This window comes from Athene cunicularia (assembly GCF_003259725.1).
Source record: "Athene cunicularia isolate RWA chromosome 7 unlocalized genomic scaffold, athCun1 chr7_part1, whole genome shotgun sequence".
Lineage (NCBI taxonomy): Eukaryota > Metazoa > Chordata > Aves > Strigiformes > Strigidae > Athene > Athene cunicularia.
Window position 1 is genome coordinate 8,193,103 of NW_020799107.1, and position 19,733 is coordinate 8,212,835.

At 36.1% G+C, this 19,733-nt stretch overlaps 1 protein-coding gene across 1 annotated transcript in view; it reads left to right on the forward strand.

Moving 5' to 3' along the window:
- Positions 1–19,733, forward strand: part of SPAG16 (sperm associated antigen 16) — a 304,682-nt gene that overhangs the window by 47,020 nt on the left and 237,929 nt on the right. Inside the window, 1 exon segment of the mRNA XM_026852411.1 lies at positions 16,969–17,092. Within this exon segment, the coding sequence (XP_026708212.1) occupies positions 16,969–17,092 (124 nt within the window).

Genomic DNA, 19,733 nt, shown 5'->3' on the forward strand with positions numbered 1-19,733 from the left:
TACTGAGATTATTATAATATGTACTTTAGTCATGTGAAAAATTAGTGCATACTGAGAATATAAATACAATTTTTGAGGTTCCTGACAGAAGTGGAGTATTAACCTGAAAAAAAAAGAAACTTGTTTGTTAATGTTTGGAAAGTTAATAAAGTGGCAAAATTTAAAACTTATTTGAACCTCTAGCATCAATATTTGGATATTACTAATGGTAGGAGAATTTTTACAAGATATATTTTTTCACTTATTAGAAGTGCAAGATAGGATCACATCAATCTAAATAATCCAAAAAAATAGTAGTGTTTTTCCAGAATTTTTTTACAGTGCATGTATTAGAAATAAAATTAATTCAGAAGAAGTGTACTTTGGAACATCCGTAAATAAATGCATGATCTTGTATTAGCTTCTAAGGAATTTTGTCCTCCAGTTCAGCAGTGCTGTTTTTGTGAATTTTTCCACTTGAACCCATGTGATGTTTTGGGGAGTTCTTACTGACACTTTTTCATCCTCTCATTTTGCATAGAATTTGTAGGGACAGTCCTTACAGTTCTGGAACTCTAACCATGTATACTTGCTGCTGCTTATTTTAAATAGACATTCAATGTAAAAAGTGTCTCTACAATTGCCAGTAACCCTGGGAAAACTGCATGTGAAGTAGAATAATGTAGCAGTTTTTGTTTGGATGGGGTCTGAGTTTCAAGGCAAATCTGTCCAATAGCTTATGTGCTAAGAAAATTGTTCTGATGAAGCTGTGATTGTTATTTCAGAACTCGTAGGCTTGTGATTTTGCCATCTTGATCAATGGGAAGATACATCTTACAAAAGACATGACACATGCTGGAGGAAGGAATTAGTCAAGAAATATTTGGCAGTATTTTGTGGCATCTAAACATTTTGATAGCTGATAAAACTGATGCTTGTTTTAATTATGATCTTTTGGACTAAACTTCATAATGATTTAACAAGCCTATGTTGGAAAATATAAATTAATAATTAAAGATCAGTATTTGACATACCAGTCTTAAGCATGACAAGGCCTGTATGAGTAAGAATATTTTCATTTTCTATTTCTTTTAATCAGCACTTCTGACAAGTAGCAACTTTTTTTTTTTTTTTTCAAAGAATAATTATTTTTGGTTTTCTAGTTTGAAGAAAATATCCAATACATGCAGTCATACTTAAAATTTGTAAATTCAGACTCTTCCTCTTGCTTCACATCTTGCACACTGGTTTTATATATGGACATATGTGTGTATAAAATTTGTGTATATATATATATTCTATACATATGCAATATATAGACTTTACATATAGTAGCTATTATATAATTAAAACATTTTATGTTTATTATAAAGCAATGCATTATTCCTACTGTTAAAACAAATAAGCCTATTTCTATAAACTGCATTTAGACATATTTTAGTGTGTTCTTGCTATATTTAAAGAACCAGTGTTTGCCTATGTAAATCTCTCTTTTTCTCAACCTACTGTGCAATTATAGTATTATTTCTCTAATGTGCATTGGGATTCTGTAGACATGGAGATAGATTTTTATATTATCATGTATTCAGAGGTCCTGTATATTCCTCAATGTATAGAAAGGGGAAAAAAAAAACCCAAACAAACCAACCAGCCAACCAACCACAAACCAGAACTGGTAACAGTCAGGATGAACTTTTCAAAATTAAATATTTAAGTGGAAAAAACAATATGGAAGAATTAACACAGTAATTTCACAGAAATGTAAACCTGACATTTATATTTTGTAAAAACAGTAATTCTATGTCTTTAAACAGTTAAAAGTTTGAAATTACTTTGTGTGGCAGGTACACCCACCCGATGAAAATAGGGCTCCTTGGCTGCTGAAGTGTAGTGGCTATTGATTTCCTTTTTCTGTGCCCTTGTTCTCAGGGCTGTGCTGTACTCAGTGCCCTTGGCCAGCATATTGGAGCCGATACTGACCACAGATCAGATTTGGCTGGGCATAAATGGAGACCCTTGGGGGAGCCGTTTTGAGCTAGTCCCCCCTGGAGCAGTGTGCTGCAGTCAAGGACTCTCCCCTTGTGTCTGGATGCAGCCCAGTGAAACTCCCTGAGGTTCCTGTGGGTTGTGATGCTGCCCTAAGAAGTTCCTTGAGGTTGAGCCCTCATTTATTTGAGTGACAGAGTTTTGGGTTGTCATTAAACCCTAGGAAGTTTGTGGTGATGGTTTTCTTCTCCTGTCATGGACAGTCAAATCTGCTGTTGTATGTTTGTGAAGGGCTACTCAATTGTATCCAAAAATAAGTTTGTTATTGAGAGCTCTGCAACACTGTTGCTTACTACTTTTGGTAGAAGTAGATGCAAGCTAAACACTTAAAACTGTTTAAAAGCACCTAGTTTAATTAAAAGTCATTAAGGCAAACTTTAGGCCAAAAGTTTCTCCCCTGAAGGTAGTTCAAGGAGGGTGAAGTTCTCACCCGTGTTGGATCACCTTTACGTACTATACTCCATGGCTATGAAACTGCAGGAGTGCATTTTGGTACCATAACCAGGCAAGCTTCTTTACCTACCCGGCAGATGCAAAGGAGCCTCTGACACAGTGTCAGCACAGAGGCAGGTACGCAATGATGATCCTGCCCACAGGGCAGAAACACAAAGTTGCACAGGGTGCAGTTGTGCTGTGTGTGTGCGCCAGGCAGCAGGCTGGCGGGTAGGCAGCGTCTGTGTGGAGAGGTTCGTAGCCCCTCACGTTGCTGCCTTGACCAGAGCTTCCCACAGGGCCTGGTGCTGACACAAGGAGTGTTTAATTGTGGACAAAGCAGCTCATAGAGCTTACAACTTGACCCATTCCCAGGGAAGGCAAAGGATGGGGATGCCTTGGGGATGACATGAATACATTTTGTATTCACAGCAAAACTACGCTGTGCTAGAGTGACATGCAAAAAAGTGTTTTTCAAATACAGAGCCTGGATGAAATACAATGTTATTAAGCACATCAGAAAGTAGTTTTTGTTAGGTATGTTTTCTTCTTCACTCTGACCTCAGGTTATCAATACAAGTATTTCATGGTAACTTATCACATAATGTGTACTGAATTTAAGAGTGTCTTTATTCACATCTGTTAAACGTATTTGTTCTTTTAATGCTAGTTTCCCAAACAGCGGACAGGAAGCTAGCTGTTACTAGCTCTAACCCTAGGGTCTTGAAATCAGTTTGAGTACTAGAATGGGAAGAATCATACATGAAGCATGGATTTGATATAGGCTTTGATTTAATAAAAATAATACCGTGGTATCTATGATACCATACCATACAGCAATAGGTATGACCTAGGGGACTTATTGTATTGGAACATGTGATGTTTAATAACTAATTTATTGATTTATATGGCTGTTCCGAGGAAGCAAACAGAAATTAGACAACTTGTTTGAAGAAAGCATCTAGATTTGTTAATTGACTCTACTATAGGATACATCTGTACTAGAGAAAATCCATATTAATCACAATGAACAGTTTTTAAAATATATATAAAAGATGACCATACTGCAAGTTATTTTGGAGTATGTCAGAAAATTGAAGTAACTTGATGTCTGTCATATAATCAGCATTACCTCTTTAACATACCTAATTGAATTGTACAGCATATGCAGCATGTGCTGCTGTAACTTAAAATATTGCTGAATTTTAATTGCACCGTAATCAAAATTTAAAGCTACAAAATAAAATTATAATTGGAAGATGTTTATTTTATTGCACTATTGTTTATTTTAACATTGATCATAAATATAGTGGCTTTTTCAAGCATAGGCCTTCTAAATGAAGGGATAGGGAACATCTTTGGGACTAGCACATGGTTATTCGTGATTTACAAAATCCAGGCAACCAAACACATGCCTTGTATAATCATAATTTATTGCAACATTTTCATTAATGTTATTTTACTTCTCCTGGGCAAATGATCAAGCTGAATTTTGTGACAGTTTTCACTTGTTTATGCAAGATTGTTATATATGTAGTTGTGCTGTACATCTATATTGTATGAACATAGATGTGCCTTGTAAGAGGTTGACTGTATGACATATAATACTATATTGAAAAACAGGAGCATATTCTATTGTTATGATGTGGTGAGGCTATGATGACAAGAATCATGTCAACAAATTCAGAGTTGCTACCAGTAAGATAGTACTGAATTTATTCTTTCACGTTTGGTGATTTTACATTCATAATAGCTGTTAATGACAATCAGATGTATAATAGATCAGTACCAGTATAGACTTTGTATCTTAGAGTTCTAATATTTGATTTCATAATTTTAAAAGAAGAAATTAATTTTAACTGCATGTATTGCAATGGATGGGGATGGATGAGGAGCAGACTAAAACTCTTGGGGAGTTACAAATTGTCTCTCACACAGGCCACCTGACCAGGAAGACCAGAAAGCTTCTATAGGTATGTCAGTGATAACAAGGAGACTAGGGAAAATGTGGGCTCTCTCTGGAAGGAAGAGACCTGGTTACCTGGGATATGGAGAAGGCTGAAGTACTCAATGACTTTTTTGCCTTAGTCTTCACTGGCAAGTGCTCCTGTCACATCATCCAGGGGGCAGAAGGCAAAGGTGGGGACTAGGAGAATGAAGAACTTCCCACTGTAGGAGAAGGTCAGGTTCGAGACCATCTATGGAACCTGGAGGTGCACAGGGCTATGGGACCTGATGAGGTACATCCTCAAGTTCTCTCTGCGCTCGTCGGAGTGGGACGTGACACATCCCCAAGGAGAAGGACTTGAGGGTATTGGTGGATGGAAAACTGCCTGTGAGCCAGCGATGTGCGCTCACAGCTCAGAAAGCCATCTGTGTGCTGGGCTGCATCCAGAGCAGTGTGGCCAGCAGGGCGAGGGAGGGGATTCTCCCCCTCTACTCTGCTCTCGTGACACCCAACCTGCAGTGCTGTGTCCACCTCTGGGGGCACCAACTTGACATGGATATGCTCCAGCAGGCCCAGAGGAGGCCATGAAGATGATTGGGGGACTGGAGCACCTCCTCTGTGAGGACAGGCTGAGAGAGTTGGGGGTGTTCAGCCTGGAGAAGAGAAGGCTCCGGAGACACCTTAGAGTGGCCTCCCAGTGCTTAAAGGGGCTACAGAAAAGCTGGGGAGGGACTCTGCATCAGGGAGGGTAAGGATGGGAGAAGGGGTAACAGTTTTAAACTGACAGAGTGTAGATTTAGATTAGATGTAAGGAAGAAATTCTTCCCTGTGGGTGGGGTGAGGCCCTGGCAGAGGTTGCCCAGAGCAGCTGTGGCTGCCCCCTCCCTGGCAGTGTTCCAGGCCAGGCTGGACTGGGCTGTGAGCAACCTGGGCTAGTGGAAGGTGTCCCTGACATGGCAGAAGGGGTGGGAACTAGATGGTATATAAGGTTCCTTCCAACCCAAACCATCCTATGATTCTATTAAGTTAAATTTCCACCATCAAGGAGAAATAACTTAAGAGTTTGATGATTGTTATATCACTTAATTGAGACTGTAACTGAACTTAGTACTCATAAGCATGTTCATGTACTAGAACAATTTCACCATGACTCCTCACCCACCTTATTGAGTCTACAGAGATTGTTGGTCATGCTATATCCAGTAACAGACTAGATCAATCAAAGAAGGGGTTAAGAATACATTTGATGAGGTATGGCATGGTGAAAGTGGTGGAAGAAGCTGCATGTAGTATTTCCACCCAGAATAGATGTCCTTTCTATGATAGAACAGATCTTCAACGTTCCTTCTTTAAAATTTTTTTTTATCTTTATAGAACTTAAGTATTTGTTTTCCATTCAGTATGGGTGCAGAGCATCTTAAATCTACTAATTGTTCTGTGGTCAATCTTGAACAAGCTCAAGGAGCCATTCTGGTTTTCAGCTCTTGGTCCTAAGATTCCAAGCTCTCCATCCTCTGAGAAACTGTGCGGTTTATTGGGCATTTGTCTCTAGTGTACAAATTACACTACAGTCCCCACATTTGAGTGGTACGTTTAACAGCATCATCCACAATCATGTTGCTTTAAACTGAGAAATGTGATTTACTTGGGTATTTGCTAAGAAGTTTTAAAGTGTTAGCAGAACCTAAAAGGTTACAGTTGTTTTATTTCTGTAGGGTTGGGCAATCTGTTTTGCATAGAGTTTTTTCCTTTTATACTGTTACTTTCTGAAATAGTGGCAATAAAAGTTAAACAAGCTGTGGTGCTAAAAATTGGAAGAAAGTTATTGCATTTCAGTGATGGATCTTTTTATAATTGTTAGCTTTCCCTTATTCTTCAAATCTCTCAGGTTATTAATCATTGAAAAATATGGTTTTAATAGCCACAAGAAAGGAAAGAAAACGCTAGTGAAGTGCAGCAGCTTTCGATCTTCAAGTTTATCCTTTTTATAGTAGAAAATAATTGCTGTAAATTTATCAATGAGTGTTAATAAGAGCTCTAGTCAAAAAGGTATCAAGCATCTGTGGTATAGTTATATATTTATAGCAGTAGTGCTTTCTAGTTTATTGCATAGGCAATGGCTGTAGGAAGGCTTGATTTGGCACATCCTTAAAAGTGAAATTGTCAGGAGCAGTTTCAAGTTTAAATTTACTGTTAGCACCTGTTTACAAACTGTCTGAAGAGCTGTATGAAGATACTAGCCCTGAACATGAAGACAGAATAGTTTTACCATTGCTTTTTTAATTAATATGACTTTTACTACCTATTACACATTATCTTCATGTTTATTTTATTTAAAAAAAGAAAAGATTGTTGGGGTCATAAACTGAATAAGGAGGATTTATGTGGCCACAACCTTTGTAGGTGATTTTTATGGTTTTTGTTAGCAAGCCAAGCAAGATGTAGTATGCAGTAAAAGTTTTACTATGCTCTCCTGCTATTGCTTTCAGCTTCCTTTACTTACATTTCAGATGTTTGTAAAATAATTGTGGTTATGATTAAAATAGTAAAATAAAGTGCTGATGTGTTGTAGTACAGATGCTATAGACACTGGAACATTTTGAAATTGTGTTGTTTCAATATTAAGAATCATATGGCACTGGCAACTGAGTATTTTGCTGATGGCCTTCTGTTCAGTGGGTGCACTAAGTATCTTAATTTTTTTCATTCCTTCAATTACAAAAAAAAAAAAGTGTAAGAATGTCTTTTCTTTATTTCCACTATTTGAATGTATCAGTTCTTAGTAATCTTTAGGTTGTTTCTTGAAAGCTGTGATAGTTTGGACAAACACTGAGATACTGTAAAACTAAAGTCCTATTGTGAGAACTATCTATTTAATAAGGAGTTTGAGTGGGACTACTCATTTCTGTGGGACTGCTTTGATATTTAAGAGCTAAAATATGGAAATTTCAATATATTGAAATTTCTTTAATCTAAAATAAAAGAAAAAAATCACAAAATATGTCCTCCATAATATATCATTCAGGGAAAATGAAGCAAACAATTATTAAAATTATTTTTTCCCCTCTATTTTTAACTTTGAGTAAAAAGATAATTTCAATGGTATATAAGTAGCTATCAGTGATTAGTGCAGTACTTTTCCAAGTACAGAGAAGCAGAGATAATCCTGACTTTTGATTAAGAATCAAGAATAGAATATTTCCTTGAAAGTATTTAATGATGCAGGTCAGGATATCTTGCTGAGTGTTGGTCATAGAGAGTAGCTATGCCCTAAGAAGAACATCATTTTCATGACTTTGTTCTCATTTCTGAACAAAATACCTAGTATTTGCTTTTTAAATTGAATGTATGGATACACCCTCATGTGTGACTATGACTGTGCCCCTTGTGCATGTCTTGACTGCAGTCTTAGAATGACCTTGATAGTTTTGAAATCGGAACTACTGATGATAAGTCATCAATTTTTCCATAAAAAGGAAAATAATTGCTCCTCCTCTTGCTTCACTGAAGGTCTTTGAATCACCAAATTGCTGTCCAGTGATTTCAATGATCTTTGCCTCAGTTAAGCTTCTATTTTTTTTTAGAAATAGAGTAACAAGGCTTGATCTTGCTCACAAGTACCTAGCAAAGCTACTTCTTTTCAACTTCAGTTTTTAACCTCTGAGAAAGGAGAAGCTTAGAACTATGTGTAATAATGATATAGACAAGGCCAAGCTGTGATTTAGATAAACAGATTTGGATACTTTGTATTAAGCTATACTGCATTTTTCTCAGCTGTGGGATGATTTGATCAGTTCCACTTATCTATTAATTGCCTTCTGTATGTTTTGACAAATGAGTCTCTTGCATCTTCATCAAGGAAAACAAAGCCTGTAGACTTGCTCTGAAGAGCCCTGCTATGAGAAGTGAAAAGGCAGTCTGTTTTGCCAATTATCAAGCCTAGCATAAAGGACACAACCAGCATAAAGATGAACCAATAACCAAATTGTATTTGATACAAAAGGGTCAGTACATGGGTGAATGCTGGGGGTACAAACAAGTCAATCAGATTATACACAATCAACATCAATCCCACTGACCCCAACAACAACACCACACAACCAACAATGGGTGGAAAAAATGGTGAAATGCAGTTTCCCATAATGGGGATGGGAGACAACTGAGTCAACAAACCAAATACATAAGACCAAGAAGCCACATACTGAATCTCTACACAGCCCACATTGACAAAAGCCAGACCTGACTGGAGCCCAGTCCCAGGGAGGCAGGAGGTCCTTCCCCAACAGGGAAATCTGCACAGGGCATCCACCTCACAGACAGACACTGCCCCTGCCTGCAAGGAGTCCCAGCTTTTATCCCTCAGTGGGACACCTGACCTTTGCTGACTTAATGTGGGACACCTGGGGCTCATTTACCCAATGGCTCTGTCTGCAAGGCCGGCCCCACCCTGGAGAGAAACCTAAAGGTAAACTCACCCCCCTTTGGGAAGGGCTGTGGGAATCACCCATATGTCAGCCTTAATTTGGGGCTTGGGGTTAAAGCCCCAGTATTTCACAGTCTTACTGTAAGAATTCAGGACAGGAAAGAAAAGGCAGATTTCTAAGAGCTTTAAGGGTAAATTGTTTTACTTGCATAGCAATTTCCATCAAGATAAGATTTGTATTTTATTAGGGAGAATTAAGTAATGCTTTGAGACTGGAGATAGGAGTTTGGTTTACAAGCTCTCCTAGAAAATTTTAGCTAGATCTGGGGTAAATCACTAAATCCTTATATGGTTCAGGCTCTTAACATTAAAAGGAAAAAATAACTTTCAAGCTATTCCTCTTCTGGTTTGTTCTTGTATATGAACCTCTGAGCTCTTAGGGCAGGGTATGCTTTTATGAGTTCATGCAATCCTGATTTCTATAGGGCTCTCTAGGTAAATCTTGAGAATTGATAATAGATCCTTTTATTACCTGTGGGTGTAGATGGGTTTGTGTTATTACCTTTGCCAACATCTAACACTGGGATGTCTTCCTTGTGCCTATAGAACAAATGGAGATAATGATGCTTACTCTCTTCTACTAATATTTTTGGGAGCTATGGAAATAATACATGTAAATGGACTAAAAGCCATGGCTAACTTTTTACGAGCAGCTGATAGTCTGTTACGCCTGTAACTTTAGATAACAATGATAGTGTAGTTTCTAAATGACAGTTTGGGCACATACAATGCACCATTTGCTTTTACCATTGTGAGGAATTGAGGACATGCATTCAGAATGGTTCACAGAGATTCTTTCTAGGATGCTATTTTGAATGTAATGTTCCTTGCCTTTGATGATAAAGTAATAGGATGTTTAATTTCACAGGCAGGAAATGCATTACTTTCTCTTTTATACTGATGTAAGAGAAAAGCTTAATAGCTTTTCATGTTCATCATAGTACAAATGTCTAGTACATTGCAGATACAAGAGTGAACAAAACTGTAATATATTGCTTTGGCTCCTTAGCACTCAGTACATGCGTTTCTTGCATCTTGGCATGCACATTATCCTTGCCAATGCTGAAGTCGCATCAGGTTTTCCAATCAACGCTTGTAATAAATATGTTTCACAAAACCTTGTTATGAAAAATCTCAACTTGTGTAATGGATTCTCTGTTACCCGTAGGATTCATCAATTGAAAATAATAGAATAAGGATTACATACTAACACTTTATTGCCAAAATTTACTGGGGGAGGGGAGCTATCTTCATATTAGCATTCTTGAGCATTTTTATTGTAGGAAGATTCTGGGATAAAGATACCACATTTATTTCACAGTGATAAATATTTGTATCTGGGAAAAAAAAAATCTATATTGACCTTTGCAATTTCATAGGTAGCTTGTTTGTGTTCCTTTTGAGGAGCTCAGAACCTACATACTGAGCTATGCCTCACATAAATTGAAGTTCCAATTGAAGCTTTGATAAATCAATACAGTAATAATATATTTTGAAAATAACTGTGAGAGAACACCTTAAGCTGATATTGCTTTAAAACTCCTTGGTAGCTTTGTCAGGCAGGAAATCAACTTGGCAAAAGACTTGATATGTTTGAACTGTGGCTTCTACCTGGTGTGTACTGGGAAGCTACTGAAATCAGCATTTCACCTGGCCATGACAAGCGATACCACTGTTTGTGCCATTCAGACCCTGAACTATGAACCATCGGTGTGAATTATCTCAACAACTGAGGCCAAATCTCATGTTCTAGTAAAATAAAGGATTATTATAAAGAAGGAGGTAAAAACTTCAGATATTCAGTAAGGAGTTATAATAATAATAATTTTCTGTTATCCTTTTCTTCTTCCTATATTTGTGAAGTCTACAGCCATAATTTACAACAGTATCTCCTGAAGTAGTATCTGGGTCTTTTTTCTACTGAAAAATACAACTTTTGGTAATTTATGTTCAGAGTGCTTAAGATTTTCTATAATTGTTTCACTCTGAAATGAGTAAGTCTGGTTACATTTTGTAATCCTTTTTGTTCCAGAAATTGAAAGAGACACGGTTTACAAAAAACATGTTGATTGTATGCTTTTTTAATGTTATACTTCTCATTTAGTTCAAATTTGTTATTCTTGAAAGGTAAAACTTTGTAAAACAAGGAGCACATAACGCTTCTAAGATTTGCATGAAGGCAGTGCCACTATTGGGACTATATTCACTTTTAGTTAAACTTTTTGCCCTTTAGTCTGTGTGTAATAAATACTGCAGACTCATTTTAATCCCTCCTAAATTTGGAAAATGTATGGCTTCAGAGATCTGCAGGAATATTATGACTGAAACACAATCAGAACTTGATATATATTTCTAGAAAAATGTGTAACTTCAGCCACAAACATATTATGACTCCTTCCTGACATAACAATGCAAGATTAAAGTAAACTTTAATCTTTACTTATTTGTACTTTACATATTTATTTCCTAATTCTGAATGTTTCTGCTTTTGTTTATTTTTTTCCCCACATAGTTAGCCTTTCTCTCCAAAACTGTTCCTATCTGTGAGATAGGAAGAATTTTTAATTCTATTAATGTTTATCTTCCACAAGTTTCAAATAGAATTTTAAAAAATTTACGTGTTCATGTGAGGTTGATTTTCTTTCTAAGCTCCTCTTTCCTTAGTGCACCCCTAAGTACACATAAGTAAGAGAAAATATAGAAAACTGTATTTAGACAGACAGCTAATCTATGTGAAATGGCTAGTTCAAGACGTAGATATCTAGTTGGGACCTTAGTACAAGATGTAGGTATCTTGTTAACATCTCAGTTAAGATAACAAAGGATGATTTTGATCATTTGCTCTTTATGATTCCCAGATTCTGTCTTCTTCTCCAGTCAGAGAAGAAAGATAAGACTGATGTCCTATGTTAGTCCCCATTCTAAGTCCCTACTATTCCATGGAAATGGAGTCCAGTGCTCTGGAAATGTGATTTCTGAGCCTCATTAAGGCAGTTTGAAGCTAAAGCTTTGCATATAGTCATGGTTTAACCCCAGCTGGCAACTAAGCCACCATGCAGTTGCTTATTCCTTCCTCCTATCCAGTGGGATGGGGGAGAAAATAAAAAAGAAAAAAAACCCCAAACACGTAGGTTGTGTAATAGGACAGATAAGGAAGAAAATAATGGTAATATCAATATTAATAATACAAAAATAATAAAATAATTAGAATATACAAAACAAGTGATACACAATGCAATTGCTCAATACTGGACATGATGTTATATGGTATGGAATGTTCCTTTGGTCAGTTGGGGTCAGCTGTCCCAGGTGTATCACCTCCCAGCTTCTTGGGCCCCCCTCCAGCCTTTTTACTGGCAGAGCATGGAAAGCTGAAAAATCCTTGACTTAGTGTAAATGCTACTTAGCAACAGCTAGAACTTCGGTGTGTTATCAACATTCTCACACTAAATCCAAAGCACAGCATTATACTAGCTACTCGGAAGAAAATTATCTCTCCCGATACCAGGACACATATCTGTAAAAGCTTATAAAATAATTGCATAGGAAAACAGTATTGAGAAGTTTTTCTGCAAACAAAACTCTGTATGTAGCTTCTTAGATTCAAAGAGGAAACATAAATATGGCTTAGATGGAACAAAATTTAGCAGTGAACTTCTACATCTTCCATCAGACCCAGTCTTACCTTTTTTTATAAGCAAATACACAAAAATAAATGAAAAACTAGATTTTGCAGTGGTTTGTTAGGCTATGTATGTGATGAAGCCACAGTCCACTGAAAAATATCTTCCAGGTCTTTGGTCTGTAATAGATGTGCTTGCACTGATCATTAAGTCATTAGCTTAATTATTTTCATAATAATTTAAAAAGTTCGACTCAGGTTAATAACATCCTTATGGAACATGCAGTGTAGAGAGCTTCTGAAATGGGAGACAAAATAATATTCTTTAGATAGTCTGTATTTCTGAAATTTGCTGTACACTCATTCCTGCAAATTAACAGGATGGCTACCATCAAGTTAAGTGCAAACAAATTCTAAGAGAAGGTTAGTGGTTATTCCTGCTGTGTACGTACATTTTTAGATTAAAATACATTGATTTTATTCCAGTCTTCATCTTAGTGGTTGATGGGTATTTTAAGGAGTACGGTAATTTCAGTCTTTCCTTTAAAAGCTTCTCACAGCAGGACGTCCTGAAAATGTTGCAAACACGAATGATCAGCGAAGTCTTCAGAAAACTGTGTAGTCTTTGTAAGTGGTTTTGTAATGACTAGTGTAGTCCTTCGAATATATTGTGCACAGTTACCACCCTTACATTCTGTAATGACAATCTATTTTTAATAAAGCTATTTAGCTTGGTTAATTAGTTAGTATTATATCTCCTAGTCTGCTGACTAATCTTAGAAAATATTTTAGACCATATTAATTGAAAATGAGGCTGCAAGATTAACTATATATGTATATGTATTCTGACTTTTTATCAGCATTATACTTGAAATAAAAGTCTTTTGAAGAATACGGAAGATCTGCCTGTTGATGCAAGTCATGGAGCTCACCTGTATGGAAAATAGTGGTAGAAAAAAAATAGACCATGGAAAAATGGAGAATAGCCCCTACCAGTAATCTCACAAAGGAAGACTGATATAAACCTTCATTCCCAGTTCTAGTTCAGTGTCAGTAGTATGCGATTTATCGTATCCATTTTTTTCCTTGATGCTTCTTGCAACCTTTGAAGCTTCTTTCTCTACAATTCAGCCCCATGTTGTGGTACAGCTTCTCTTCACTGCCTGGTATATCTGGAAGCTTTCTCATCCTTGTCCTCAGCTTCTGAAGTCTCAGGTCAAAGTAGATCATTGTTAATCCCACCTAAACTGGTACATTCCTACTACATTGTTCTAAGCAAATGTAATTTACTCCTGGAATTTACAAGAGATTTTTCCCAGCTTTTCTAAGAATATAATTGGAGCGAATTGTAAAGCCAGCACAGATTCACAAATATTCTCAAAAATATTACTTGATCATACTTGTATAATCCCCTTTCTGGGACTTGTCAGCTTTGCATAGGTGAGGCCAAGTGGACTGCATAGTCGTGACCTCAGACTATGATCTGCTTCTGATTGAACTGTATAGTGACCTGCAATAGGTCAGAGACTTACTCTGTGTCCAATACTAAAAATACATGCATTTAATTCTATCAATTTAACTCTATCACACTGTTCCATAGTAACAGGTTTTTCTGTTGGTGGTCTGGAGAATCTATTTGTTATTTTAAAGCACATAGTTAACCATTAATAACAACTTGATGCTCAAATGTAGTTAATACCCTCACATTCAGATGCTGACAACAGAAAATTCTCAACTATATTCTGTATCAAGACGTAACATCAACTCTCTTCAGCAGAGCTGATCTTTTTGAAGTCTTGTTATGAGTTTTGAGTCCCATTGTATGCAGATAACCTGCCTAAAAACCTGGACAGTTATTTTGAGTTGATTGTAAATGATAAGTGCAGATTATGATGTCCAAACAGGTATTTGAAAGTATTCTCAAGTATTTTTCTTTGACTTGAATGTCATTATGAAGGACTGATCTCTCTAATCAATGGCAAGTTTCTTTCCAGGGCCCATGCTGGATAATTTTTTAGTTCCTTGTTTGGGAAAGCTGATGTGTGTGCTTACTTCAATCCACAATCCTTCTCATGCTGCAATCCCTTCTGCCCCTTAGTCAGTCAGTCCTGGCTCCAGACAAGCCGTATTCTTTTTGGTGAAGAGCCTCAAAACTCAAGTCTGCTCATATCTGACTCAAGGTCAGTTTGAGAAGGTTTATTGTGGAAACAGCCCTCTTTATCTGATGACATGAATGCTGAATATTAAGTCTACAGTCAGGTTCTTGATTATCAATAAGACCATCTATGCTATGTTCAGGGGACCAGATTTTCTGCTCCTAAAATGGTACAGTCCAGCAATAATTCTGTGATTCTTATCCCTCTAGGTTAACTGCTGGAGCTGGAGAAAACTGAGCTAACAGTTCAGGGTATCTTAGTATTCTCTTGGTGTTCGGTACTTTCATATTCTTGTGTCTCTATCGGAAAGATTTGGACCCTTTTGAGAACATGGTCCTGCAATGGATCTTAAGCATGTTATCCATGAATCTTTGCTGAGCAATCTACTTCAATCAACATCTGATTTGCCTTCCATTATCTGATGATGAGGATGTTTTTCTTGATGATTGTCACTTTTACGAAATGAGAGAAGTCTATGTAGCATACTCTTTAAAATGTCCTATTCCATGTAGGTAAATTTGTCTTCAGAGTTCATTCTAAATTCATATCTAATGTATAATTAGTTTCATTTGAATTACAGAATGAGCTTTCCTGTTTGTTCTTGAAGTCACAGACTTCCAGAACTGAGACCTTCTGAATGTTAGAACTTTGTCCTTTTATGATGAGTGAACAAGAATCTTGAAGAAAGGACATTGCTTCAGGTCTCTAACTGAATATTACAGAGGCACATGCTGTCTCCCTGGGTTGCTGCTTTGGAGAGGCTCTTGAAAAGCTGCAAATATGGAACTGCCTGCTGGTGTAATCAATGCTGTTGAACATCAGTTGACTTGGAAAATGTCTCATCTGAACTGCAGCCCAGAGTTCTGAGTTCCCCCTTCAAGAAGGGTTAATGTTCTGGTGAATTTTATTTGGGATTGTGTGGCATGTTGGAAACTGGTCCTTCAGTTTTTATTCAAGTAGAGAAAAATATATTCTTATCCAAGTAATGGTGATCTTTGGGAAATACTGCCTGGAGTGACTCACAGTCTAGATAGGTATAGATATATAGATATAGATATTTGATGTCAAAGGAGAAAAAAGGTTATTTACCTATAGCTGCTGTCCTTTGCATTGTATTGTTTATATGTGCATACACAGCCTTCCTCTCTTTGTGTTTGTATGATTTTTCCATTTATAATTATAGCAGAAACTTTCATTTTGCTGATAGATCAGTAATTACACCACAGACTATGCTGCACTGAGCTTGGTAGTAGGACTAAACTTTACTCTTTTCATCTCCAGTACAGGAGGTATGCATAAGAAAAAGAAAGAGAAGGAAGTAAAATATAAATGGCGTGATTTGGACAATGAGAATAGTTCTTTCATTTCAAACTGAAGGAGCTTTCTGGCTGCCAGTTGATGAAATGGAAAGGTTTCTAGAAGTTGACTTCTAGATCCAGTACAGGGTAGATCACTGTATCTTAAATTGGTAGTTTTAAACTTACTGTTAAAGAATTTTAAAACTTTTTTTTTTTTCTGTTTAGTTAATTTACCTGGATTTTGACTTTAACTTTTGACTGTCTTCCACAAAATACCTACTCAAACCAGAGATTTCCCTGAATTTAATGTAGGGTATTTTATACTAACAATTTAAAAGCCTTCCTTTCTAAACATCATTCTCTTCTTCCAGTAGCAGTACATAAATGACATTAACAATAAATGTATCAAGGCCGAGTTTTTGTCACTTACATCCACATCATTACACAAACTTTTTTTATGAGTATGAATGACAGCAAAATTTTATTTGCCATTTTTTACTACATCTCACTATATCCACAGTGTCAAGTTGATTCTTTTCCACTGCTGTTATGTTGAACTATATACGTGGGGTTTTTTTCTGTTTTGGGGGAAGAAGGAGTTTTGCTGGTATAAACAGTGAATTTACATTTGGTTACAGATAATGATTAATACTGATGGCTGATCTCTTTCTAGAGCAATGCTATATTGATACAATGGCCCTGAAGTTAACTCATAGGAATATAGTTTTAAAAGGATAAATTAATAAATCTCATAGTGTTCAGTTGTTCACTACAGACCCCAGTCTTCCAGGTATGCCTGCAATCAGCTTGAACAATATATATCAAAATTAATAAAATCAGGACAAAAGTGATTTTAAAAAAATGGAAATTGAACAGAAGAGAAAAGTAGAGTGGAAAAATAAGACAGAATTGTGTTTTCAAAATAGTAACATAATAAATAGTATATTGTATGAACTTAAGCAGCATTTCTGAGAAATAATGATTTTTTTTTCTATGGGATTCAGAGATCCCTGTTAATACTCAAGTGAACCCATACCTTGTGCATGCTAAAGAATGTACTCAACCAGTGAAATCTGGAGAGTATAAACTGAGAAACATTTTAAAAGTGCGTGACTTAGCAGTGAGCTGGTAGGAACCATTAACAGTACATTAATTTTATTGTTATATACCAGTTGAGCTTTATTTTTCAACAGGTCATTTAGAAGCATTTGCTTTAAATAAATTTCTGAAAAAGTACTGGCAGCAGTCAGGGGGACATTCCTTCTGAGGAATGTGAAAGTGGAATAAACATGAAATTTAGTGGGAGAGTAGATACAGTAAAACATTGGGCAGAACTGCTTACAGAATATGAGATTCATCTTTTATGTAAGAAGGGTTAGATTTGGTTAGTAGATATAAAAATGGCAACCAGAGATGACTATAAACTCAGGTTCCAGAAAACTGAATTATAATGCTGAATATTTTTTGCGATTTGTATTTGATTGCAGTTTATTCCTGTGGGTCAAAAATCAGAAGAGTTTAAATTTAGATTATCTTGAGCGTGCAAATAGCCTGTAAGCAATGACATTTCAGGGCTTACTGCCGCTCAGGAAGACTAAACATTAAAATATTTTTAAAAAATATGTTAGAGCTAGTAGCAAAGTTCAGACAATTCCGACATATTGTCTAGGTATGAATATATTTTAAGATTAATTTTTTAATTAATCAATAGTTTTGTCATTCAAATAAACTTTATGTAGCTTGATGCTGTTTTCACTGCACTCAGACTGCTAGTAGATTCCTTCTGAAGGTATCTCTGTAAAGAAAAACTGTATTCCAACAATTAATTTTAGAAGCTTAATTTCTTGTTGCATCTAAGAACGTAATCCAATTTAGGCATTTTAAAAATAAAAAAAACTTGGGCAATGTATTTCTCATGCAGATTAACTGTTTGACAATTGACTGACTTGTTAACAAAAAAATCATTGTTATGAAGAAATAGAGTAGTACACCACATAAACAGTACACAAAACCAGAGCCAAGAAAGCAGTGCTGATGTGAGTATAAGGTAAACCTTCTCTGTGAAAATGGAAACAATATTTACACATTTAATAATTACAGCGCAAAGGTCACAGATACTTTTGTTAGGTGGCTGCCCATATTTTGTAATAAATATCCAATTTTGTAATAAATAATTGGTCTAGCTTGGGTAGTCTTCTGCTTAGTCTCTCAGATGTTCAGTTATGGTTTTCTGCCTGGCTAATCCCAAACCTGTATTTGTAAGGAAATATTTTGAAAAATTTTCTCCTGTGTCATATAGTCATATTGGTCCAGTCATGAAAGAAAGCTTGAAACTGGTGTGTCTCTGCTGGTCCTCTGAGAAGACTGTAGTAAATCCATCCAAAATATTTGTGTGTTTATCTGAAGAACAGTAGGTTCAAGAATGGTGTGTGGTTAAAAAAAAAATAAATAAAATCTGGAGGAGGAGGAAGACACTTCCACAGTTGGCAAGATTTTCAGTGAGTCAGGTGGAATAATGATAAAAATGTAACCTCTATGGACTACATCATCACAGATGTACATTCATGACAGGCTGCAGGGGGGCAAGTCTAAAGTAATCCTTTTACGTTAATGTTTGCCATGTTAAAAGTTTGGCTTTATCTGCAGTAGGAAGCCAGGTTTGAGTGGCAAATTATGTTTGAATGTTGTTGCAAACCACTTGTGAATGTGAAAATCTATATTATGTAATTGAAAATAGTATAATCTCATAGGCGAGTCGAGAAAGGACACGTCTACTTAAATTTTTCAGTTATCTTATATTTGAACAATAACAGATAAATATCATACGTGTTCATGTAAAACTGTTTCTTGCATTCCTTATCTTTCATCAATTATATTTTTATATCTTAATGAAAGCATTATTCTAGGTTCTTATATCCAGTGCTTCTAGTTTTTTCCTAGAAATGATACTTGTATACTGGGGAATTCGAAGTGTTTTCTTCAATTAGTAGCTGGATATCACACCTTTAAGAATACGATGCCACTTTAGAAAAAAAATTACTAGAATAAAAATTAATTGGATGTCTTTAAACTTGTTTGGAAACACTAGAACTTGCTTGGAGAAATAACAACTGAGCTGAAAAAAACCCAGCAAGGATGTATATTTAATTTCATATACTGGCAATAAGATGTTGACTTTCTGTAAAAAAAAAGTAAGAGCCTGGGGTAGTGCTCTAAAATTAACTGAAATGCTTATTTAAAAAATGTAAAAATACGAAAGTATGTAAAGAACAAAAGAAGAATTTTAAAGTGTTCTTGAAAACCTGTAAACAATGTACTAGAACTTTTCATTTGCTTAAAAATATCCGTGTACATGGTGGACTGTAGTTTCTATACTGTGTTTGAAAAAAAGCATTTAAAGTTTACAGTCATTTCAATTAACAGAGCGTTTTTCCAATCTGAATGCCAGTATTTAAATTCTATCTTTTTAAGTGATTGCAAAGAATTACTGTCTTTTGTTTCGCTTGTTAATGCTAAAGGCTATATTGCAGTCTGGTTTGCTGAAGGTAAGCCTTTTTTTTTGACAGCATGTCCCAGTATGACAGTATGGGTTTTTTAACACCCTGCCCAATTTCAAAGAAATTTGACAGAGGTATAACAGACTCAGAAGTCCTGAGGTACCATGTGTTTCAAGGAAACGGATCTCCACGTGGAAGAAAGGGTCACTTTAGCACCCTGTTGGCTGCAGATGGCCAAGAATTCAGAGAGGGGAGAGAAACTGTGAATACTC